The sequence below is a fragment of the Salmo salar genome, chromosome ssa01, assembly GCF_905237065.1.
Source record: "Salmo salar chromosome ssa01, Ssal_v3.1, whole genome shotgun sequence".
NCBI classification, from domain to species: domain Eukaryota; kingdom Metazoa; phylum Chordata; class Actinopteri; order Salmoniformes; family Salmonidae; genus Salmo; species Salmo salar.
The window spans coordinates 6,665,313-6,692,390 of NC_059442.1; the positions used below are offsets into that span (position 1 = coordinate 6,665,313).

At 41.9% G+C, this 27,078-nt stretch overlaps 1 protein-coding gene across 4 annotated transcripts in view; it reads right to left on the reverse strand.

Moving 5' to 3' along the window:
* The window catches only part of trim9 (tripartite motif containing 9), a 139,352-nt gene that overhangs the window by 36,464 nt on the left and 75,810 nt on the right, over nt 1–27,078 (reverse strand). For 2 of the 4 annotated variants that reach the window (XM_045709911.1, XM_045709902.1), the window contains exons 3-4: nt 13,461–13,517; nt 11,950–12,072 (exon numbers count right to left, since the gene is read on the reverse strand). In XM_045709911.1, the coding sequence (XP_045565867.1) occupies nt 11,950–12,072; nt 13,461–13,517 (180 nt within the window). The remainder of the gene's footprint in view (nt 1–11,949; nt 12,073–13,460; nt 13,518–27,078) is intronic. The other 2 variants (XM_045709969.1, XM_045709925.1) reach the window with 1 other exon arrangement.

Sequence of the window (27,078 nt, forward strand, 5' to 3'; positions counted from 1 at the left end):
TCACTACTTCACAGGAGAGGCATTTGAACGGTTTTTATTTTATAAAAAAATAAATAATAATTGGTAGGGGGGGGGTGTGGGGTCAGAAATACCTTCTGGATAAATGAGAAATGCCTTCTGGAACATGTGACCTTTCATGTGCCTTAATATCAAATGTGTACGCCATCTGTAAATATGAATACAATTGTTAAATAACGAACCTAGTTGGTTTAGCCAAGGAAAAATACAGGAACCTTCCCGCTAGCCATGATTGGCTGAGATAATGGATGGGCTGGACATGCCGAGAGATGAGTTCGGATTGGTCTTCCATGTAGCATGCTTCTGTCTATAACATGAGCTATTAAATATGTGTAGATAATACTGTCTACCAATGCTTTTTTTTTAAAGATATCAGGAAGAACTGAAAACGTTTTGCTACAACTCTCGACATTGCTGCCCTGAAGTTATTTAAAAAATATATATATTTAACCTTTATTTAAACAGGGAGTCACATTGAGATAAAACGTCTATTTTACAAGAGAGCCCTGTACACATTGCAATAAAAACAGAATAATAAAACATACATGTGTATAAAACAGTAGAATTCAGCACACAATAACAAAATAAACATATTTAATAAAAGCAGTCCCATTCAACTACATAGAGGTCCTCAATCATTAATGTAAACTTCCTGAGTGACACCAGCACATCTAACTGCAGTCAACTCTGCGGATTGTTTCACAAATTAGGGGCAAAAAAACTAAATACAGATTTTCCTAAAACTGAAAAGCGCGAACCACCTCATTTAACCAAGGCAAGGTGACTGGGAACATGGACGTGTACAAAACAGACCAGCTGTGACCTCCATAAGGAAATCAGAGGCAAAACGACAGTACAGGGACAAAGTGGAGTCGCAATTTAACGGCTCAGACACGAGACATATGAATTTGTATTCATTATGGATCCACATTACAATACAATTAGAATAATAAAACATACATGTATGTGTATAAAACAATATAATTCAGCACACAATAACAAAATAAACATATTTAATAAAAACAATCACATTCAACTACATAGAGGTCCTCAATCATTAATGTAAACTTCCTGAGTGGCACCAGCACATCTAACTGCAGTCAACTCTGCAGATTAGGGGTAAAACAAACAAAACGCAGATTTTCCCAAATCTGTGGAGACTTAAGGAATCTCTAGTGTTATCCATTCCTGAAAATGGGTTTGGTAACTTATGATTCTTAATTTAATTAATGAAGTTACATATGAAGGGATTTTCTGTCAGATTGCTTTGTAAATAAATGAAAGAGAAAGCAGCTTTCTTCTTACAGACCGAGAAGTCCATCCCACATTTTATACAGACTACAATGATGAGTCCTAAAGTTGTCACCCTGTGATAAAACGTATAGCTGAATGGTAGACTGCTTCCAAGGGTTTTAAAACAGAGGTTGCCGCATGCATGTAAACAATATCACCAAAATGCAATACAGGGAGATGTGTTGTTTGAACAATATTGTTCCTATTTTCAATTATTTATTTCGATATAAAAAAACAATCTTAGCTTCTAAGTCAGATTTTCATGCGTTACGAAGGACAACTTGTCATCAATCCAGACACCCAGGTACTTATATTGAGAAACAAGCTCAATTATGCAGGTCCCCAGGGTCAACATTTCGTGACCGAGAGAACAGCATGAGCTTGGTTTTACTCGTATTTACCACTCATTTAAGATCTGTAAGTGATTTCTGAATTGAATCAAAGTCATGCTGAAGTTCATGAATGGCCTGCTGCACTAAGGTGGCACAGAAATACAAGACTGTGTCATCTGCATAGAGATGAATGTTACAAGTATTAACAGTGTTTCCTATGTCATTAATATACAATGTGAACAATAATGGACCCAAAATAGAACCCTGAGGAACACCTTTTAGAATCTCAAGAAGTTCATATTTAAACACCATCTGTCAAGAAGGCCGTAGTTCTGTCGCTAAGATAATTATGAAACTAACTTCTTCAGCAAAACAGAATGATCAACAGTGTCGTAACGCCTTTGACAGGTCAATACAAAAAAGGCAGCACAGCTCCCTTTTAGCGTTCAAGGCCTTGACAAGATCATTAAACAACTAGCGTGATTTCTGTGGTAGTACTCTGCCCAGGCCTATACTCTGATTGGTTTATATTATATTACAATTATCAGATAAAAAGGAAGAAAGTTGTACATTAACCAAGGATTCATGAATCTCAGCTGAACAAGGTCGTCTTGAAATGGGGTGATAGTTGTACAAGATCATTTAGTATCTTATGGAGTGGCAGCACATATGCAGATTTCCATGCTTTTGGAATACTTCCTGATAACAATGTTAAATTTAAAAAATGTGGTCTACTGAGCCTGCAATAAGGGGTGCTGCACGCTTAAGCAGACTAGGCTCCCAATGATCAGCCACTGTGGATTTGTTGTTGTCTAATGTTAGCAAAGCGACTTCTTTAGCAGTGATTTTCGGAAAAGAAAACTCCTGATCATAATTTTCAGTGTCATTCAATAGATTTTCACCATCAACAAACTACTCTTTTCAAGAGCTGGCTTTGAAATACATTCAAATGTAAAGCCTGCAGAGATCAAATGGGGATTAAATGCATTAATGATATCAATTTTGTCAGTAATAGGGCCAGAGTCAAAATTAATTTATTGGGGGAGAGAAGAAGAGACACAACCATTCAGTGACATAACAGCTTTCCAAAATTTAGCTGGGTTCCCTGTACATTCAGATAGTGTATTAACATAATAATCTGGTGTAGCTTTTTTAACTAGTTTTTACACATTTCTCAATCGCCTGAAAGACTGCCAGTCTGGGCCCGAGTCTTTGAATCTAGTTTTGGCCCTGGCAGCATCTCTGTTGTGTATGATATCAGATAGCTTTGGACTGAACCAACAGCAAGACCTATTTTTAATTCTCTGTTTTTTTAAAGGGAGCATGTTTATCTACAATACAATGGAAAACATTTGAGAAGAGGTTCAACTCTGGGTCAAGTACTGATGCAATACAATCAAAGTCACCAAAATAAAGGTCACAAAAAAGGCCTGTTCATTTCTTTTTTATTAAACCTTTATTTAACTACGCAAGTCAGTTAAGAACAAATTCTTATTTTCAATGACGGCCTAGGAACAGTGGGTTAACTGCCTTGTTCAGGGGAACAGTGGGTTAACTGCCTTGTTCAGGGGAACAGTGGGTTAACTGCCTTGTTCAGGGGAACAGTGGGTTAACTGCCTTGTTCAGGGGAACGGTGGGTTAACTGCCTTGTTCAGGGGAACGGTGGGTTAACTGCCTTGTTCAGGGGAACGGTGGGTTAACTTCCTTGTTCAGGGGAACGGTGGGTTAACTGCCTTGTTCAGGGGAACGGTGGGTTAACTGCCTTGTTCAGGGGAACGGTGGGTTAACTGCCTTGTTCAGGGGAACGGTGGGTTAACTGCCTTGTTCAGGGGAACAGTGGGTTAACTGCCTTGTTCAGGGGAACAGTGGGTTTACTGCCTTGTTCAGGGGAACAGTGGGTTAACTGCCTTGTTCAGGGGAACAGTGGGTTAACTGCCTTGTTCAGGGGAACAGTGGGTTAACTGCCTTGTTCAGGGGAACAGTGGGTTAACTGCCTTGTTCAGGGGAACAGTGGGTTAACTGCCTTGTTCAGGGGAACGGTGGGTTAACTGCCTTGTTCAGGGGAACAGTGGGTTAACTGCCTTGTTCAGGGGAACGGTGGGTTAACTGCCTTGTTCAGGGGAACGGTGGGTTAACTGCCTTGTTCAGGGGAACGGTGGGTTAACTGCCTTGTTCAGGGGAACGGTGGGTTAACTGCCTTGTTCAGGGGAACGGTGGGTTAACTGCCTTGTTCAGGGGAACAGTGGGTTAACTGCCTTGTTCAGGGGAACGGTGGGTTAACTGCCTTGTTCAGGGGAACGGTGGGTTAACTTCCTTGTTCAGGGGAACGGTGGGTTAACTGCCTTGTTCAGGGGAACGGTGGGTTAACTGCCTTGTTCAGGGGAACGGTGGGTTAACTGCCTTGTTCAGGGGAACGGTGGGTTAACTGCCTTGTTCAGGGGAACGGTGGGTTAACTGCCTTGTTCAGGGGAACGGTGGGTTAACTGCCTTGTTCAGGGGAACAGTGGGTTAACTGCCTTGTTCAGGGGAACAGTGGGTTAACTGCCTTGTTCAGGGGAACAGTGGGTTAACTGCCTTGTTCAGGGGAACAGTGGGTTAACTGCCTTGTTCAGGGGAACGGTGGGTTAACTGCCTTGTTCAGGGGAACAGTGGGTTAACTGCCTTGTTCAGGGGCAGAACGACAGATTTGTATCTTGTCAGCTCAGGGATTTGAATTTGCAACCCCGTGACTGCAGAGGGCTCAGAAAGTGGAGGACACCACCATCGACTTCCGTGATGAACGGCGTGATGTGTCTCCCTGTCCGGCCAGTCAGGTCCAGGAGAGGATCATCCCGCGATTCAGCAACAAAGGTCCCGCCAACTCCATTCTCCGTCGGTGAGCGATCACTTCCGAGCAGCGGCCAGTCCACCAAAGATCGCCTGCCTGAAGGTGAGACTTTCAACAGCACAGCGCGAAGCACGACCCTCGAAGTAGAGGAAAACGAAAATCGCAGGTCTTGGCTTTCCCAGTAGCCTCAGCTATTTGTATGTCCAGCATAGTGACTTCTTCCCTGTAGCCCCCCGTGAGCAGGCAATTGTCACCCTGAAGGTCAGGGTGTTCGACTTCATCCCGGAACAGGGCAAGGTATATACAACACCTGCAGCGTTGATAGTGTAACGAGTTCTCCATTTTATCAATACAACGCAGGAAGATCGAGACGAACAGTTCTTGTGCTGATGTTGCTTCAAGAGGCAGTTTGGAGCTCGGTAAATCAAATCAACCTCCAAAACACTATATTTTCTCTCTCACAAACACTCCAGCCACATGATGCTCATCCACGTCCTGACAGTTCATTGGTAAAACGTTGTGATGGACTACTTTCTGGAGGATGACCGTGCGTGCTTACTCTCTCTGACTCTGAAAATGAATCAGACAATGAGGAAATCCCTGATTTATGTAGAAACATTTTTTTTTAACCAGACATTGTAGAGTCTTCTGATGACAATGGTGGGGAAGAAATGGTGTCGTTGTCTCGGAAGAAGTTGACTGAGTTTTGAAATCAGTGGAATGCCCAGTGGAAGCAGAGAGATGATTGCCAAATGCAGAAAGAGTCCGAAAAGAGAACACAGAAAGAAGGCTGTTGTATAAAACACAAATTTTGTCAAAAAGTCATTTTCATTGCAAATTAAAGCGTACTGTTAACTAGCTAGCTAATGTTAACTGGTTGGCTCGCTATCTAACGTTACATGTATGATCTGTGTATAGCTAATGTTAGCTGGCAAGCTCGCTATCTAACGTTACATGTATGATCTGTGTATAGCTAATGTTAGCTGGCAAGCTCGCTAGCTAACGTTACGCGTATGATCTGTGTATAGCTAATGTTAGCTGGCAAGCTCGCTAGCTAACGTTACATGTATGATCTGTGTATAGCTAACGTTAGCTGGCAAGCTCGCTAGCTAACGTTACGCGTATGATCTGTGTATAGCTAATGTTAGCTGGCAAGCTCGCTAGCTAACGTTACATGTATGATCTGTGTATAGCTAACGTTAGCTGGCAAGCTCGCTAGCTAACGTTACGCGTATGATCTGTGTAGGAGCTCTAGAAAAGGGCCCGAGTTGGAATTGCCAGTTGGATGACCTTTCAAATAGATTTTTCCCAGTTTGCGTTCCCAGCTGATGTGAACGCGGGATTAGAGTTGGGATAATGGTTAATTGTTTAGCTAGCTAGCTACATGTCTAAACAAAAGACTCCACTATGCAAGCAACCATTTCACTGTACCGTTTTACACCTTCTGTATCCTGTGCATGTGTCAAATAAACTTAGATTGTATTTGATATAGTATGTGTTTACCAGAGACAGTAATGTGAAGAACAATATGACCTGCACCAAAGTCAGATTAGGATGTAGGCCAAGGACTAGATAAAGTTTATTTTTACTACTACTTTTTGCTACTACTTTCACCACTGAGAGTCTTGAAATCTTTGGTTGTTTACTACACTGTGAATCCTTAAAGAGATGGGTGGGTCTAACGCTTAAGGGGGTGTGAACGATTCTGCTGAATGGGTGAAGACAAAGAAGAACTCTCCAGTAGATGTACCAAAACATTCACGGGCCATTTTCTCAAAAGTGAGGTTACAAGTTTATCAACTTTCAAACCAGAATTACATTCTCATTGTTCCTCAACTGCAGTGTATGATACACCATTTTCTAGCTCTGAGTCTCTAATTTTGTAAAAAATATCATTTCAAATGAGGCTATTTAAACAGAAAATTGGTCTGAAACCTGTATTATCATAAACTGTATTTATTAATTATATGACACTATTTTAGGTTGACAATAATTGTATTACTCAATTTCTGATGTATCACATCCCTTAGATTTCTCCAGTTTAAGTAAAATCAGGATGATCCATCTACTGTCATTAATTCCAATTAGAATGGTATGGATTTCTCTCTGACCAAGATGGCTGCCATTTTCACCTCATTCTGGAATTTTGAGGGATTATGACATAGTAATTCAATAGGATCTCTATGGGTATACTGCTATGTAATCACCACACGCACACGAACACCCAAACGCACTGTGTGTGTGTGGTGTCAGAGTCTGGATCTGTCCACTCCCCTGCAGAGGTCTGGTACTGCTCCAAGAGGTGCTTCTCTTCTCACTGCTGACAACTGGCTCTCTGTTTAACAGACAAACTCTAACCATCCTCCTCCCCCTCTCATCTCTCTTCCTCCCCCACACCACACTACTCACCCCTCCCTCTCCCCCCCACCCCCCCACACCACACTACTCACCCCTCCCTCTCCCCCCCACCCCACTACTCACCCCTCCCTCTTCCCCCCATCCCACTACTCACCCCTCCCTCTTCCCCCACCCCCCTACTCACCCCTCCCTCTTCCCTCTTCCCCCCACCCCACTACTCACCCCTCCCTCTTCCCCCCACCCCACTACTCACCCCCCCCTCTTCCCCCCACCCCACTACTCACCCCTCCCTCTTCCCCCACCCCCCTACTCACCCCTCCCTCTTCCCTCTTCCCCCCCCACCCCACTACTCACCCCTCCCTCTTCCCCCCCACCCCACTACTCACCCCCCCCTCTTCCCCCCACCCCACTACTCACCCCTCCCTCTTCCCCCCCACCCCACTACTCACCCCTCCCTCTTCCCCCCACCCCACTACTCACCCCCCCCTCTTCCCCCCCACCCCACTACTCACCCCTCCCTCTTCCCCCCCACCCCACTACTCACCCCTCCCTCTTCCCCCCATCCCACTACTCACCCCTCCCTCTTCCCTCTTCCCCCCACCCCACTACTCACCCCTCCCTCTTCCCCCCACCCCACTACTCACCCCCCCTCTTCCCCCCACCCCACTACTCACCCCTCCCTCTTCCCCCCCCACCCCACTACTCACCCCTCCCTCTTCCCTCTTCCCCCACCCCCTACTCAGCCCCCCCTCTTCCCCCCCACCCCACTACTCACACCTCCTCTTCCCCCCCACCCCCTACTCACCCCACTACTCACCCCTCCTCTTCCCCCCACCCCACTACTCACCCCTCCCTCTTCCCTCTTCCCCCCCACCCCACTACTCACCCCTCCCTCTTCCCCCCACCCCACTACTCACCCCTCCCTCTTCCCTCTTCCCCCCACCCCACTACTCACCCCTCCCTCTTCCCTCTTCCCCCCACCCCACTACTCACCCCTCCCTCTTCCCTCTTCCCCCCACCCCACTACTCACCCCTCCCTCTTCCCCCCCACCCCACTACTCACCCCCCCTCTTCCCCCCACCCCACTACTCACCCCTCCCTCTTCCCCCCCACCCCACTACTCACCCCTCCCTCTTCCCTCTTCCCCCCACCCCCTACTCAGCCCCCCTCTTCCCCCCCACCCCACTACTCACACCTCCCTCTTCCCCCCACCCCCCTACTCACCCCTCCTCTTCCCCCACCCCCCTACTCAGCCCTCCCTCTTCCCCCCACCCCACTACTCACCCCTCCCTCCCTCTTCCCCCCCACCCCACTACTCACCCCTCCTCTCTCTTCCCCCACCCCACTACTCACCCCTCCCTCTTCCCCCCACCCCACTACTCACCCCTCCCTCCCTCCTCCCCCCCACCCCACTACTCACCCCTCCCTCTTCCCCCCCACCCCACTACTCCCCCTCCCTCTTCCCCCCACCCCACTACTCACCCCTCCCTCTTCCCCCCCACCCCACTACTCACTCCCCCCCACCCCCTACCCACCCCCCTACTCACCCCTCCCTCTTCCCCCCACCCCACTACTCACCCCTCCCTCTTCCCCCCACCCCACTACTCACCCCTCCCTCCCTCCTCCCCCCACCCCACTACTCACCCCTCCCTCTTCCCCCCACCCCACTACTCCCCCCTCCCTCTTCCCCCCACCCCACTACTCCCCCTCCCTCTTCCCCCCACCCCACTACTCACCCCTCCCTCTTCCCCCCACCCCACTACTCACCCCTCCCTCTTCCCCCCACCCCACTACTCACTCCCCCCCACCCCACTACTCCCCCTCCCTCTTCCCCCCACCCCACTACTCACCCCTCCCTCTTCCCCCCACCCCACTACTCACCCCTCCCTCTTACCCCCCCCCACACTACTCACCCCCACCCCACTACTCACCCCTCCCTCTTCCCCCCACCCCACTACTCACTCCCCCCACCCCCTACTTAACAGCTTTCTGTTTTCCCTCTCTCTCTCTGTTGTAATTGCTATGTCACTGCTGCAGTACCCAGTTGACAGTGCAGTCTGTTTACCAATAAAGACAGTCTACTCATCATGACATTGCTTTTCCTTTCAACGTATTGATAAACACTCAGAAGGTGTATAACATTGGGAAATGAACTTCCATTTCCAGTTCTGTGGGTTTTCTGTAATCCTGTCCAGCTACTCTCTGGCTGCGTCCCGCTGTCCAGCTACTCTCTGGCTACGTCCCGCCGTCCAGCTACTCTCTGGCTGCGTCCCGCTGTCCAGCTACTCTCTGGCTGCGTCCCGCTGTCCAGCTACTCTCTGGCTGCGTCCCGCCGTCCAGCTACTCTCTGGCTGCGTCCCGCCGTCCAGCTACTCTCTGGCTGCGTCCAGCTACTCTCTGGCTGCGTCCCGCCGTCCAGCTACTCTCTGGCTGCGTCCCGCCGTCCAGCTACTCTCTGGCTGCGTCCCGCCGTCCAGCTACTCTCTGGCTGCGTCCCGCCGTCCAGCTACTCTCTGGCTGCGTCCCGCCGTCCAGCTACTCTCTGGCTGCGTCCCGCCGTCCAGCTACTCTCTGGCTGCTTCCCGCCGTCCAGCTACTCTCTGGCTGCGTCCCGCCGTCCAGCTACTCTCTGGCTGCGTCCCGCCGTCCAGCTACTCTCTGGCTGCGTCCCGCCGTCCAGCTACTCTCTGGCTGCGTCCCGACGTCCAGCTACTCTCTGGCTGCGTCCCGACGTCCAGCTACTCTCTGGCTGCGTCCCGCCGTCCAGCTACTCTCTGGCTGCGTCCCGACGTCCAGCTACTCTCTGGCTGCGTCCCGCCGTTCAGCTACTCTCTGGCTGCGTCCCGCCGTTCAGCTACTCTGTGGCTGCGTCCCGCCGTCCAGCTACTCTGTGGCTGCGTCCCGCCGTCCAGCTACTCTCTGGCTGCGTCCCGCCGTTCAGCTACTCTCTGGCTGCGTCCCGCCGTCCAGCTACTCTCTGGCTGCGTCCCGACGTCCAGCTACTCTCTGGCTGCTTCCCGCCGTCCAGCTACTCTCTGGCTGCGTCCCGCCGTGCAGCTACTCTCTGGCTGCGTCCCGCCGTCCAGCTACTCTCTGGCTGCGTCCCGCCGTCCAGCTACTCTCTGGCTGCGTCCCGCCGTCCAGCTACTCTCTGGCTGCGTCCCGACGTCCAGCTACTCTCTGGCTGCGTCCCGCCGTCCAGCTACTCTCTGGCTGCGTCCCGCCGTCCAGCTACTCTCTGGCTGCGTCCCGCCGTTCAGCTACTCTCTGGCTGCGTCCCGCCGTTCAGCTACTCTGTGGCTGCGTCCCGCCGTCCAGCTACTCTGTGGCTGCGTCCCGCCGTCCAGCTACTCTCTGGCTGCGTCCCGCCGTTCAGCTACTCTCTGGCTGCGTCCCGCCGTCCAGCTACTCTCTGGCTGCGTCCCGACGTCCAGCTACTCTCTGGCTGCGTCCCGCCGTCCAGCTACTCTCTGGCTGCGTCCCGCCGTCCAGCTACTCTCTGGCTGCGTCCCGCCGTGCAGCTACTACCGAGGGGACCCCCGGTGCCAGTATAAACGGCCTATTCTCTCTCTGCCTGTCTCCATCTTTAATGACAGTCTTTAACAAACCCCCATCTATCCTGATGGAATGACAAGAGAAAGAGAGAGTGAAAAGGAGAGAGAGCGAGAGAGAAAGAGTGAGAGAGAAAGAAAGAGAGCAGAGAGAGAATGTGTGAGAGAGAGAAAGAATTAGAGAGAATGGGAGAGCAGAGAGAGAATGACAGAAAGGGTGAGGGAGAGAGAGAAAGAGAGACAGAGACAGAGAGAGGAAGAGAAAGGAAGAGAGAGAGAGGAAGAGAGAGCGAGACAGAAAGAGCGAGAGAGAAAGAGAGAGAGAGAGAGAGAAAGAGAAAGAGAGAGAGCGAGAGAGAAAGAGAGAGAAAGAGAGAGAAAGAGAGAGTAATGAAGTCATAATGGGGGTTCCATTTGAGAAGTAGCCATTATGTTATTGAGGGCTTCACGCCTCCACACACTGCTTAAAAAAATAACAAGCTCTGCACGTCGCTATGTCCTGGTTGTCATGGAGATGGTTGCCTCTGGTGTCACCGAACGATACTGCCTCAAGGACCAGAGGAGAGGAACAGGTTCGGTGTGTGTGTGAGAGAGAGAGGGAGAGAGGGAGGGAGAGAGAGCAAGAGAGAGCAAGAGAGAGCAAGAGAGAGAGCAGAGAGAGAGGGCAGAGAGAGAGAGAGCAGAGAGAAAGAGCGAGAGCAGAGAGAGCGGGAGAGAGGTCGAGAGAGAGGGCAAGAGAGAGAGAGAGAGGGCGGGAGAGAGAGCAAGAGAGAGCAAGAGAGAGCATGAGAGAGAGCAGAAAGTGAGAGCAGAGAGAGCGGGAGAGAGAGCAGAAAGAGAGCGGGAGAGAGAGACAGAGAGAGACAGAGAAAGAGAGAGAGAGAGAGAGAGAGAGAGGGACATTTGTAATGTCTTTATTCTTTAGAAACTTCTGTGAGTGTAATGTTTACTGTTCATTTTTATTGTTTGTTTCACTTTTGTTTATTATCTACTTCACTTGCTTTGGGAATGTTAACATGTTTCCCATGCCAATAAAGCCCCTTGAATTGAATTGAGAGAGATAGAGTGCATGTTCATTATGTATGATGTGCAAATAAAGAATAAATAAAGAATAAATAAAGAATAAATACATGAATGCATAATTCTGTCTGTTTGATATTCATGACTGAGCTTTCCGCGGTAGGCAGGTTTGCCTGTGTCCTGAAAGAAGAAGGAAAACCACATAACGCTGGACGAAGTTCGTGAGTAACCTATGACCTTCCCAACGAGCAGAAGTGACTCCGTCAAGTGAGCCAAGATGGTCCCGCATAGCAGCTCAGGGCTGCAGCCTGAGTCTCCACACTTGCACACGTTCTAGCACGGAGCCAATGCTTACAACAATAATATACTTTTAAATCTATGACGGGGAGTGTGCAAGTGCACACTTTTGGAAAAGTGTGGAGAATTGGGACTCAGCCAAGATCACCTTCATCTTATGCATAACTGCCAAATTTACTATTCATTCATTCATTTATTATTGCTACCCCGCAGGCAGGAAGTCCCCTGGGCTTGATCCAAAATGGCGTCTCACCTTCAGCTTGTGCTCATGCTCCTTGTTGACGCGGGTCAGCAGCTGGGCCTTGCGTCGGTTCAGGGCGTCGATGAGGGCGTCACACTGCGCCACCAGGCAGGCTTCGAACTCCACGCCGTTCTCCTGCAGGACAGATAGACAGACAGATATAAAGAAAGACAGACAGACAGACAGACAGACAGACAGACAGACAGACAGACAGACAGACAGACAGACAGACAGACAGACAGACAGACAGACAGACAGACAGACAGACAGACAGACAGACAGACAGACAGACAGACAGACAGACAGACAGGCAGTGTGGATAGACTTTGATGAAAGCATAAAAACAGGCATGAGGACTAATATGCTACATTCCTATGTTTAAAAAAACAGGCAAACTCACCAGACAGACAGAAAATGTGAGGCGGTATGTATCACGCATCTCCTAGTAAGAGTGCTGACTTAGGATCAGTTCTACCTTTTTAGTCACAATGAATAAGATTACATGGACAAGAGGGTAGCTGATCCTAGAGCAGTACACCTATTCTAAGACGCTTGATACATACGGTGACTGACCATTGAAAAACATCAATTGAAATGAAGCACTGACAACATGGTAGAGATCACGGTACATTGTGTCTCCATCTTTGTGACTGCCATGCCAGACCAGAGGCAGACTGCCATGCTGACGACATTTAAATAGGAGTGGGGGAAAGATGGCAGACTACTGGGAAAGGAACAGTCATGGTGAGACTATTGGTAGTCTTTGTAGACTATTTTGACTATTTGTAGTTTTTGGAGACTATATGAAGACTATTTGTAGTTTTTAAAGACTATATGAAGACTATTTGTAGTTTTTGGAGACTATATGGAGACTATTTGTAGGTCTTGGAGACTATATGAAGACTATTTGTAGTTTTTAAAGACTATATGGAGACTATTTGTAGTTTTTAAAGACTATATGAAGACTATTTGTAGTTTTTGAAGACTATTTTGATGTTGTTGGAGACTATATGAAGACTATTTGTAGTTTTTGGAGACTATATGAAGACTATTTGTAGTTTTTAAAGACTATATGGAGACTATTTGTAGTTTTTAAAGACTATATGAAGACTATTTGTAGTTTTTAGAGACTATATGAAGACTATTTGTAGTTTTTGGAGACTATGTGGAGACTATTTGTAGTTTTTAAAGACTATATGAAGACTATTTGTAGTTTTTAAAGACTATATGAAGACTATTTGTAGTTTTTAAAGACTATATGAAGACTATTTGTAGTTTTTAGAGACTATATGAAGACTATTTCTAATTACACTTAATGTTAACAAGAACTTCTGTTGAACAGATGGAAGAAACAAGTGTAGTGAAACACGTTTTGAGATCTACTGGTTCCATCAAGGTGAGGTACCACCACCAGTTGAAAACATGTTCTATGGTGTTCTATGGTGTTCTACGGTGTGTATTATTATATAGTATTAACCTCAACTATGGCCACCCAACCCAACCCCTCCTCTCCTCCTCCTCACCTTCAGTGTTCCCCACCCTGATGTCACGATTAAGGGTCTCCCTGGACCATCAGTGGGCTGTGTGACAAGAAGAGGAGTCAGCTTGGACATTTGATCAAACTGAGAGAAATATAATGCTATGAGGACAGTCAAAATGGCCACCAGAAGGTCCACCAGTTATGACATCATTGACCTGAATGGGGACCCGCGTTCTACTCATTCTAATTCAATAATCTCTTCCCACCCTGTTGTCTGGCCAGCAGCTTAACTCAATCTGTATCATCCAGACTGTCACCATACTATATCTATCTATCTGTATCAGTGTTACCATACTACATCTATCTGTATCAGATTGTTACCATACTATATCTATCTGTATCAGAGTGTCACCATACTATATCTATCTGTATCATCCAGACTGTCACCATACTATATCTATCTGTATCAGAGTGTCACCATACTATATCTATCTGTATCAGAGTGTCACCATACTATATCTATCTATCTGTATCAAAGTGTCACTATACTATATCTATCTGTACCAGAGTGTCACCATACTATATCTATCTGTATCATCCAGAGTGTCACCATACTATATCTATCTGTATCAGTGTGTCACCATACTATATCTATCTGTATCAGTGTGTCACCATACTATATCTATCTGTATCAGAGTGTCACCATACTATATCTATCTGTATCAGAGTGTCACCATACTATATCTATCTGTATCAGAGTGTCACCATACTATATCTATCTGTATCAGAGTGTCACCATACTATATCTATCTGTATCATCCAGAGTGTCACCATACTATATCTATCTGTATCAGAGTGTCACCATACTATATCTATCTGTATCATCCAGAGTGTCACCATACTATATCTATCTGTATCAGAGTGTCACCATACTATATCTATCTGTATCATCCAGACTGTCACCATACTATATCTATCTGTATCAGAGTGCCACCATACTATATCTATCTGTATCAGAGTGTCACCATACTATATCTATCTGTATCAGAGTGTCACCATACTATATCTATCTGTATCAGTGTGTCACCATACTATATCTATCTCTATCAGAGTGTCACCATACTATATCTATCTGTATCAGAGTGTCACCATACAATATCTATCTGTATCAGAGTGTCACCATACTATATCTATCTGTATCAGTGTGTCACCATACTATATATATCTGTATCAGAGTGTCACCATACTATATCTATCTGTATCAGAGTGTCACCATACTATATCTATCTGTATCAGTGTGCCACCATACTATATCTATCTGTATCAGAGTGTCACCATACTATATCTATCTGTATCAGAGTGTCACCATACTATATCTATCTGTATCAGAGTGTCACCATACTATATCTATCTGTATCATCCAGAGTGTCACCATACTATATCTATCTGTATCAGAGTGTCACCATACTATATCTATCTGTATCATCCAGAGTGTCACCATACTATATCTATCTGTATCAGAGTGTCACCATACTATATCTATCTGTATCAGAGTGTCACCATACAATATCTATCTGTATCAGAGTGTCACCATACTATATCTATCTGTATCAGTGTGTCACCATACTATATATATCTGTATCAGAGTGTCACCATACTATATCTATCTGTATCAGAGTGTCACCATACTATATCTATCTGTATCAGTGTGTCACCATACTATATCTATCTGTATCAGAGTGTTACCATACCATATCTATCTGTATCAGAGTGTCACCATACTATATCTATCTATCTGTATCATCCAGAGTGTCACCATACTATATCTATCTGTATCAGTGTGTCACCATACTATATCTATCTGTATCAGTGTTACCATACTATATCTATCTGTATCAGTGTGTCACCATACTATATCTATCTGTATCAGAGTGTCACCATACTATATCTATCTTTATCAGAGTGTTACCATACTATATCTATCTGTATCAGAGTGTCACCATACTATATCTATCTGTATCAGAGTGTCACCATACTATATCTATCTGTATCAGAGTGTCACCATACTATATCTATCTGTATCATCCAGAGTGTCACCATACTATATCTATCTGTATCAGTGTGTCACCATACTATATCTATCTATCTGTATCAGAGTGTCACCATACTATATCTATCTGTATCAGTGTCACCATACTATATCTATCTGTACCAGTGTGTCACCATACTATATCTATCTCTATCAGAGTGTCACCATACTATATCTATCTGTATCAGAGTGTCACCATACTATATCTATCTGTATCAGAGTGTTACCATACTATATCTATCTGTATCAGAGTGTCACCATACTATATCTATCTGTATCAGAGTGTCACCATACTATATCTATCTGTATCAGAGTGTTACCATACTATATCTATCTGTATCAGAGTGTCACCATACTATATATATCTGTACCAGAGTGTCACCATACTATATCTATCTGTATCATTCAGAGTGTCACCATACTATATCTATCTGTATCAGAGTGTCACCATACTATATCTATCTGTATCAGAGTGTCACAATACTATATCTATCTGTATCATCCAGAGTGTCACCATACTATATCTATCTGTATCAGTGTGTCACCATACTATATCTATCTCTATCATAGTGTCACCATACTATATCTATCTGTATCAGAGTGTCACCATACTATATCTATCTGTATCAGAGTGTCACCATACTATATCTATCTGTATCAGAGTGTCACCATACTATATCTATCTGTATCAGAGTGTCACCATACTATATCTATCTGTATCAGTGTGTCACCATACTATATCTATCTGTATCAGAGTGTCACCATACTATATCTATCTGTATCAGAGTGTCACCATACTATATCTATCTGTATCAGTGTGTCACCATACTATATCTATCTGTATCAGAGTGTCACCATACTATATCTATCTGTATCAGAGTGTCACCATACTATATCTATCTGTATCAGAGTGTCACCATACTATATCTATCTGTATCATCCAGAGTGTCACCATACTATATCTATCTGTATCAGAGTGTCACCATACTATATCTATCTGTATCATCCAGACTGTCACCATACTATATCTATCTGTATCAGAGTGCCACCATACTATATCTATCTGTATCAGAGTGTCACCATACTATATCTATCTGTATCAGTGTCACCATACTATATCTATCTGTATCAGTGTGTCACCATACTATATCTATCTCTATCAGAGTGTCACCATACTATATCTATCTGTATCAGAGTGTCACCATACTATATCTATCTGTATCATCCAGAGTGTCACCATACTATATCTATCTGTATCAGTGTGTCACCATACTATATCTATCTGTATCAGTGTGTCACCATACTATATCTATCTGTATCAGAGTGTTACCATACTATATCTATCTGTATCAGAGTGTCACCATACTATATCTATCTGTATCAGAGTGTCAAAATACTATATCTATCTGTATCAGAGTGTCACCATACTATATCTATCTGTATCAGAGTGTCACCATACAATATCTATCTGTATCATCCAGAGTGTCACCATACTATATCAATCTGTATCAGTGTGTCACCATACTATATCTATCTGTATCAGAGTGTAACCATACTATATCTATCTGTATCAGAGTGTCACAATACTATATCTATCTGTATCAGAGTGTTACCATACTATATCTATCTGTATCATCCAGAGTGTCACCATACTATATCTATCTGTATCAGAGTGTCACCATACTATATCTATCTGTATCAGTGTGTCACCATACTATATCTATCTCTCTGTATCAGAGTGTCACCATACTATATCTATCTGTATCAGAGTGTCACCATACTATATCTATCTGTATCAGAGTGTCACCATACTATATCTATCTGTATCATCCAGAGTGTCACCATACTATATCTATCTGTATCAGTGTGTCACCATACTATATCTATCTATCTGTATCAGAGTGTCACCATACTATATCTATCTGTATCAGAGTGTCACCATACTATATCTATCTGTATCATCCAGAGTGTCACCATACTATATCTATCTGTATCAGAGTGTCACCATACTATATCTATCTGTATCAGTGTGTCACCATACTATGTCTATCTCTATCAGAGTGTCACCATACTATATCTATCTGTATCAGTGTCACCATACTATATCTATCTGTATCAGAGTGTTACCATACTATATCTATCTGTATCAGAGTGTCACCATACTATATCTATCTGTATCAGAGTGTCACCATACTATATCTATCTGTATCAGAGTGTCACCATACTATATCTATCTGTATCAGTGTGTAACCATACTTTATCTATCTGTATCAGAGTGTCACCATACTATATCTATCTGTATCAGAGTGTCACCATACTATATCTATCTGTATCAGAGTGTCACCATACTATATCTATCTGTATCAGAGTGTCACCATACTATTTCTATCTGTATCAGTGTGTCACCATACTATATCTATCTCTATCAGAGTGTCACCATACTATATCTATCTGTATCAGAGTGTCACCATACTATATCTATCTGTATCACAGTGTTACCATACTATATCTATCTGTATCAGAGTGTCACCATACTATATCTATCTGTATCAGAGTGTTACCATACTATATCTATCTGTATCAGAGTGTCACCATACTATATCTATCTCTACCAGAGTGTCACCATACTATATCTATCTGTATCATTCAGAGTGTCACCATACTATATCTATCTGTATCAGAGTGTCACCATACTATATCTATCTGTATCAGAGTGTCACCATACTATATCTATCTGTATCATCCAGAGTGTCACCATACTATATCTATCTGTATCAGTGTGTCACCATACTATATCTATCTCTATCAGAGTGTCACCATACTATATCTATCTGTATCAGAGTGTCACCATACTATATCTATCTGTATCAGAGTGTCACCATACTATATCTATCTGTATCAGAGTGTCACCATACAATATCTATCTGTATCAGAGTGTCACCATACTATATCTATCTGTATCAGTGTGTCACCATACTATATATATCTGTATCAGAGTGTCACCATACTATATCTATCTGTATCAGAGTGTCACCATACTATATCTATCTGTATCAGTGTGTCACCATACTATATCTATCTGTATCAGAGTGTTACCATACCATATCTATCTGTATCAGAGTGTCACCATACTATATCTATCTATCTGTATCATCCAGAGTGTCACCATACTATATCTATCTGTATCAGTGTGTCACCATACTATATCTATCTGTATCAGTGTTACCATACTATATCTATCTGTATCAGTGTGTCACCATACTATATCTATCTGTATCAGAGTGTCACCATACTATATCTATCTTTATCAGAGTGTTACCATACTATATCTATCTGTATCATTCAGAGTGTCACCATACTATATCTATCTGTATCAGAGTGTCACCATACTATATCTATCTGTATCAGAGTGTCACCATACTATATCTATCTGTATCATCCAGAGTGTCGACATACTATATCTATCTGTATCAGTGTGTCACCATACTATATCTATCTGTATCAGTGTGTCACCATACTATATCTATCTCTATCAGAGTGTCACCATACTATATCTATCTGTATCAGAGTGTCACCATACTATATCTATCTGTATCAGAGTGTTACCATACTATATCTATCTGTATCAGAGTGTCACCATACTATATCTATCTGTATCAGAGTGTCACCATACTATATCTATCTGTATCAGAGTGTTACCATACTATATCTATCTGTATCAGAGTGTCACCATACTATATATATCTGTACCAGAGTGTCATCATACTATATCTATCTGTATCATTCAGAGTGTCACCATACTATATCTATCTGTATCAGAGTGTCACCATACTATATCTATCTGTATCAGAGTGTCACAATACTATATCTATCTGTATCATCCAGAGTGTCACCATACTATATCTATCTGTATCAGTGTGTCACCATACTATATCTATCTCTATCATAGTGTCACCATACTATATCTATCTGTATCAGAGTGTCACCATACTATATCTATCTGTATCAGAGTGTCACCATACTATATCTATCTGTATCAGAGTGTCACCATACTATATCTATCTGTATCAGAGTGTCACCATACTATATCTATCTGTATCAGTGTGTCACCATACTATATATATCTGTATCAGAGTGTCACCATACTATATCTATCTGTATCAGAGTGTCACCATACTATATCTATCTGTATCAGTGTGTCACCATACTATATCTATCTGTATCAGAGTGTCACCATACTATATCTATCTGTATCAGAGTGTCACCATACTATATCTATCTGTATCAGAGTGTCACCATACTATATCTATCTGTATCATCCAGAGTGTCACCATACTATATCTATCTGTATCAGAGTGTCACCATACTATATCTATCTGTATCATCCAGAGTGTCACCATACTATATCTATCTGTATCAGAGTGTCACCATACTAAATCTATCTGTATCATCCAGAATGTCACCATACTATATCTATCTGTATCAGAGTGCCACCATACTATATCTATCTGTATCAGAGTGTCACCATACTATATCTATCTGTATCAGTGTCACCATACTATATCTATCTGTATCAGTGTGTCACCATACTATATCTATCTCTATCAGAGTGTCACCATACTATATCTATCTGTACCAGAGTGTCACCATACTATATCTATCTGTATCATCCAGAGTGTCACCATACTATATCTATCTGTATCAGTGTGTCACCATACTATATCTATCTGTATCAGAGTGTTACCATACTATATCTATCTGTATCAGAGTGTCACCATACTATATCTATCTGTATCAGAGTGTCACCATACTATATCTATCTGTATCAGAGTGTCACCATACTATATCTATCTGTATCATCCAGAGTGTCACCATACTATATCTATCTGTATCAGAGTGTCACCATACTATATCTATCTGTATCATCCAGAGTGTCACCATACTATATCTATCTGTATCAGAGTGTCACCATACTATATCTATCTGTATCATCCAGACTGTCACCATACTATATCTATCTGTATCAGAGTGCCACCATACTATATCTATCTGTATCAGAGTGTCACCATACTATATCTATCTGTATCAGTGTCACCATACTATATCTATCTGTATCAGTGTGTCACCATACTATATCTATCTCTATCAGAGTGTCACCATACTATATCTATCTGTATCAGAGTGTCACCATACAATATCTATCTGTATCAGAGTGTCACCATACTATATCTATCTGTATCAGTGTGTCACCATACTATATATATCTGTATCAGAGTGTCACCATACTATATCTATCTGTATCAGAGTGTCACCATACTATATCTATCTGTATCAGTGTGCCACCATACTATATCTATCTGTATCAGAGTGTCACCATACTATATCTATCTGTATCAGAGTGTCACCATACTATATCTATCTGTATCAGAGTGTCACCATACTATATCTATCTGTATCATCCAGAGTGTCACCATACTATATCTATCTGCATCAGAGTGTCACCATACTATATCTATCTGTATCATCCAGAGTGTCACCATACTATATCTATCTGTATCAGAGTGTCACCATACTATATCTATCTGTATCATCCAGACTGTCACCATACTATATCTATCTGTATCAGAGTGCCACCATACTATATCTATCTGTATCAGAGTGTCACCATACTATATCTATCTGTATCAGTGTCACCATACTATATCTATCTGTATCAGAGTGTAACCATACTATATCTATCTGTATCAGAGTGTCACCATACTATATCTATCTGTATCAGAGTGTTACCATACTATATCTATCTGTATCATCCAGAGTGTCACCATACTATATCTATCTGTATCAGAGTGTCACCATACTATATCTATCTGTATCAGTGTGTCACCATACTATATCTATCTGTATCAGAGTGTCACCATACTATATCTATCTGTATCAGAGTGTTACCATACTATATCTATCTGTATCAGAGTGTCACCATACTATATCTATCTGTATCATCCAGAGTGTCACCATACTATATCTATCTGTATCAGAGTGTCACCATACTATATCTATCTGTATCATCCAGACTGTCACCATACTATATCTATCTGTATCAGAGTGCCACCATACTATATCTATCTGTATCAGAGTGTCACCATACTATATCTATCTGTATCAGTGTCACCATACTATATCTATCTGTATCAGAGTGTCACCATACTATATCTATCTGTATCAGAGTGTCACCATACTATATCTATCTGTATCAGAGTGTTACCATACTATATCTATCTGTATCATCCAGAGTGTCACCATACTATATCTATCTGTATCAGAGTGTCACCATACTATATCTATCTGTATCAGTGTGTCACCATACTATATCTATCTGTATCAGAGTGTCACCATACTATATCTATCTTATCAGAGTGTTACCATACTATATCTATCTGTATCAGAGTGTCACCATACTATATCTATCTGTATCAGAGTGTCACCATACTATATCTATCTGTATCAGAGTGTCACCATACTATATCTATCTGTATCATCCAGAGTGTCACCATACTATATCTATCTGTATCAGTGTGTCACCATACTATATCTATCTATCTATTGTATCAGAGTGTCCCCATACTATATCTATCTGTATCAGAGTGTCACCATACTATATCTATCTGTATCAGTGTGTCACCATACTATATCTATCTCTATCAGAGTGTCACCATACTATATCTATCTGTATCAGAGTGTCACCATACTATATCTATCTGTATCAGAGTGTTACCATACTATATCTATCTGTAGTGTCACCATACTATATCTATCTGTATCAGAGTGTTACCATACTATATCTATCTGTATCAGAGTGTCACCATACTATATCTATCTCTACCAGAGTGTCACCATACTATATCTATCTGTATCATTCAGAGTGTCACCATACTATATCTATCTGTATCAGTGTCACCATACTATATCTATCTGTATCAGAGTGTCACCATACTATATCTATCTGTATCATCCAGAGTGTCACCATACTATATCTATCTGTATCAGTGTGTCACCATACTATATCTATCTGTATCAGGTGTTACCATACTATATCTATCTGTATCAGTGTGTCACCATAGTATATCTATCTGTATCAGAGTGTCACCATACTATATCTATCTGTATCAGAGTGTCACCATACTATATCTATCTGTATCAGAGTGTCACCATACTATATCTATCTGTATCAGTGTGTCACCATACTATATCTATCTGTATCAGAGTGTCACCATACTATATCTATCTGTATCAGAGTGTCACCATACTATATCTATCTGTATCAGTGTGTCACCATACTATATCTATCTGTATCAGAGTGTCACCATACTATATCTATCTGTATCAGAGTGTCACCATACTATATCTATCTGTATCAGAGTGTCACCATACTATATCTATCTGTATCATCCAGAGTGTCACCATACTATATCTATCTGTATCAGAGTGTCACCATACTATATCTATCTGTATCATCCAGAGTGTCACCATACTATATCTATCTGTATCAGAGTGTCACCATACTATATCTATCTGTATCATCCAGACTGTCACCATACTATATCTATCTGTATCAGAGTGCCACCATACTATATCTATCTGTATCAGAGTGTCACCATACTATATCTATCTGTATCAGAGTGTCACCATACTATATCTATCTGTATCAGAGTGTCACCATACTATATCTATCTGTATCAGTGTGTAACCATACTATATCTATCTGTATCAGAGTGTCACCATACTATATCTATCTGTATCAGAGTGTCACCATACTATATCTATCTGTATCATCCAGAGTGTCACCATACTATATCTATCTGTATCAGAGTGTCACCATACTATATCTATCTGTATCATCCAGAGTGTCACCATACTATATCTATCTGTATCAGAGTGTCACCATACTATATCTATCTGTATCATCCAGTGTCACCATACTATATCTATCTGTATCAGAGTGTCACCATACTATATCTATCTGTATCAGTGTGTAACCATACTATATCTATCTGTATCAGATTGTCACCATACTATATCTATCTGTATCAGAGTGTCACCATACTATATCTATCTGTATCAGAGTGTCACCATACTATATCTATCTGTATCATCCAGAGTGTCACCATACTATATCTATCTGTATCAGTGTGTCACCATACTATATCTATCTGTATCAGAGTGTTACCATACTATATCTATCTGTATCAGAGTGTCACCATACTATATCTATCTGTATCAGAGTGTCACCATACTATATCTATCTGTATCAGTGTGTCACCATACTATATATATCTGTATCAGAGTGTCACCATACTATATCTATCTGTATCAGAGTGTCACCATACTATATCTATCTGTATCAGTGTGTCACCATACTATATCTATCTGTATCAGAGTGTCACCATACTATATCTATCTGTATCAGAGTGTCACCATACTATATCTATCTGTATCAGAGTGTCACCATACTATATCTATCTGTATCATCCAGAGTGTCACCATACTATATCTATCTGTATCAGAGTGTCACCATACTATATCTATCTGTATCATCCAGAGTGTCACCATACTATATCTATCTGTATCAGAGTGTCACCATACTATATCTATCTGTATCATCCAGACTGTCACCATACTATATCTATCTGTATCAGAGTGTCACCATACTATATCTATCTGTATCAGAGTGTCACCATACTATATCTATCTGTATCAGAGTGTCACCATACTATATCTATCTGTATCAGAGTGTCAGCATACTATATCTATCTGTATCATCCAGAGTGTCACCATACTATATCTATCTGTATCAGAGTGTCACCATACTATATCTATCTGTATCATCAGAGTGTCACCATACTATATCTATCTGTATCAGAGTGTCACCATACTATATCTATCTGTATCATCCAGACTGTCACCATACTATATCTATCTGTATCAGAGTGCCACCATACTATATCTATCTGTATCAGAGTGTCACCATACTATATCTATCTGTATCAGAGTGTCACCATACTATATCTATCTGTATCAGAGTGTCACCATACTATATCTATCTGTATCAGTGTGTCACCATACTATATCTATCTGTATCAGAGTGTCACCATACTATATCTATCTGTATCAGAGTGTCACCATACTATATCTATCTGTATCATCCAGAGTGTCACCATACTATATCTATCTGTATCAGAGTGTCACCATACTATATCTATCTATATCATCCAGAGTGTCACCATACTATATCTATCTGTATCAGAGTGTCACCATACTATATCTATCTGTATCATCCAGTGTCACCATACTATATCTATCTGTATCAGAGTGTCACCATACTATATCTATCTGTATCAGTGTGTCACCATACTATATCTATCTGTATCAGAGTGTCACCATACTATATCTATCTGTATCAGAGTGTCACCATACTATATCTATCTGTATCAGAGTGTCACCATACTATATCTATCTGTATCATCCAGAGTGTCACCATACTATATCTATCTGTATCAGTGTGTCACCATACTATATCTATCTGTATCAGAGTGTCACCATACTATATCTATCTGTATCAGTGTGTCACCATACTATATCTATCTGTATCAGAGTGTCACCATACTATATCTATCTGTATCAGAGTGTCAACATACTATATCTATCTGTATCATCCAGAGTGTCACCATACTATATCTATCTGTATCAGAGTGTCACCATACTATATCTATCTGTATCATCCAGAGTGTCACCATACTATATCTATCTGTATCAGAGTGTCACCATACTATATCTATCTGTATCATCCAGAGTGTCACCATACTATATCTATCTGTATCAGAGTGTCACCATACTATATCTATCTGTATCATCCAGTGTCACCATACTATATCTATCTGTATCAGAGTGTCACCATACTATATCTATCTGTATCAGTGTGTAACCATACTATATCTATCTGTATCAGAGTGTCACCATACTATATCTATCTGTATCAGAGTGTCACCATACTATATCTATCTGTATCAGAGTGTCACCATACTATATCTATCTGTATCATCCAGAGTGTCACCATACTATATCTATCTGTATCAGTGTGTCACCATACTATATCTATCTGTATCAGAGTGTCACCATACTATATCTATCTGTATCAGTGTGTCACCATACTATATCTATCTGTATCAGAGTGTCACCATACTATATCTATCTGTATCAGAGTGTCACCATACTATATCTATCTGTATCATTCAGAGTGTCACCATACTATATCTATCTGTATCAGAGTGTCACCATACTATATCTATCTGTATCATCCAGAGTGTCACCATACTATATCTATCTGTATCAGAGTGTCACCATACTATATCTATCTGTATCATCCAGTGTCACCATACTATATCTATCTGTATCAGAGTGTCACCATACTATATCTATCTGTATCAGTGTGTCACCATACTATATCTATCTGTATCAGAGTGTCACCATACTATATCTATCTGTATCACCAGAGTGTCACCATACTATATCTATCTGTATCAGTGTGTCACCATACTATATCTATCTGTATCAGAGTGTCACCATACTATATCTATCTGTATCAGAGTGTCACCATACTATATCTATCTGTATCAGAGTGTCACCATACTATATCTATCTGTATCAGTGTGTCACCATACTATATCTATCTGTATCAGAGTGTCACCATACTATATCTATCTGTATCAGAGTGTCACCATACTATATCTATCTGTATCAGTGTGTCACCATACTATATCTATCTGTATCAGAGTGTCACCATACTATATCTATCTGTATCAGAGTGTTACCATACTATATCTATCTGTATCAGAGTGTCACCATACTATATCTATCTGTATCATCCAGAGTGTCACCATACTATATCTATCTGTATCAGAGTGTCACCATACTATATCTATCTGTATCATCCAGACTGTCACCATACTATATCTATCTGTATCAGAGTGCCACCATACTATATCTATCTGTATCAGTGTCACCATACTATATCTATCTGTATCAGAGTGTAACCATACTATATCTATCTGTATCAGAGTGTCACCATACTATATCTATCTGTATCAGAGTGTTACCATACTATATCTATCTGTATCATCCAGAGTGTCACCATACTATATCTATCTGTATCAGAGTGTCACCATACTATATCTATCTGTATCAGTGTGTCACCATACTATATCTATCTGTATCAGAGTGTCACCATACTATATCTATCTTATCAGAGTGTTACCATACTATATCTATCTGTATCAGAGTGTCACCATACTATATCTATCTGTATCAGAGTGTCACCATACTATATCTATCTGTATCAGAGTGTCACCATACTATATCTATCTGTATCATCCAGAGTGTCACCATACTATATCTATCTGTATCAGTGTGTCACCATACTATATCTATCTTCTGTATCAGAGTGTCACCATACTATATCTATCTGTATCAGAGTGTCACCATACTATATCTATCTGTATCAGTGTGTCACCATACTATA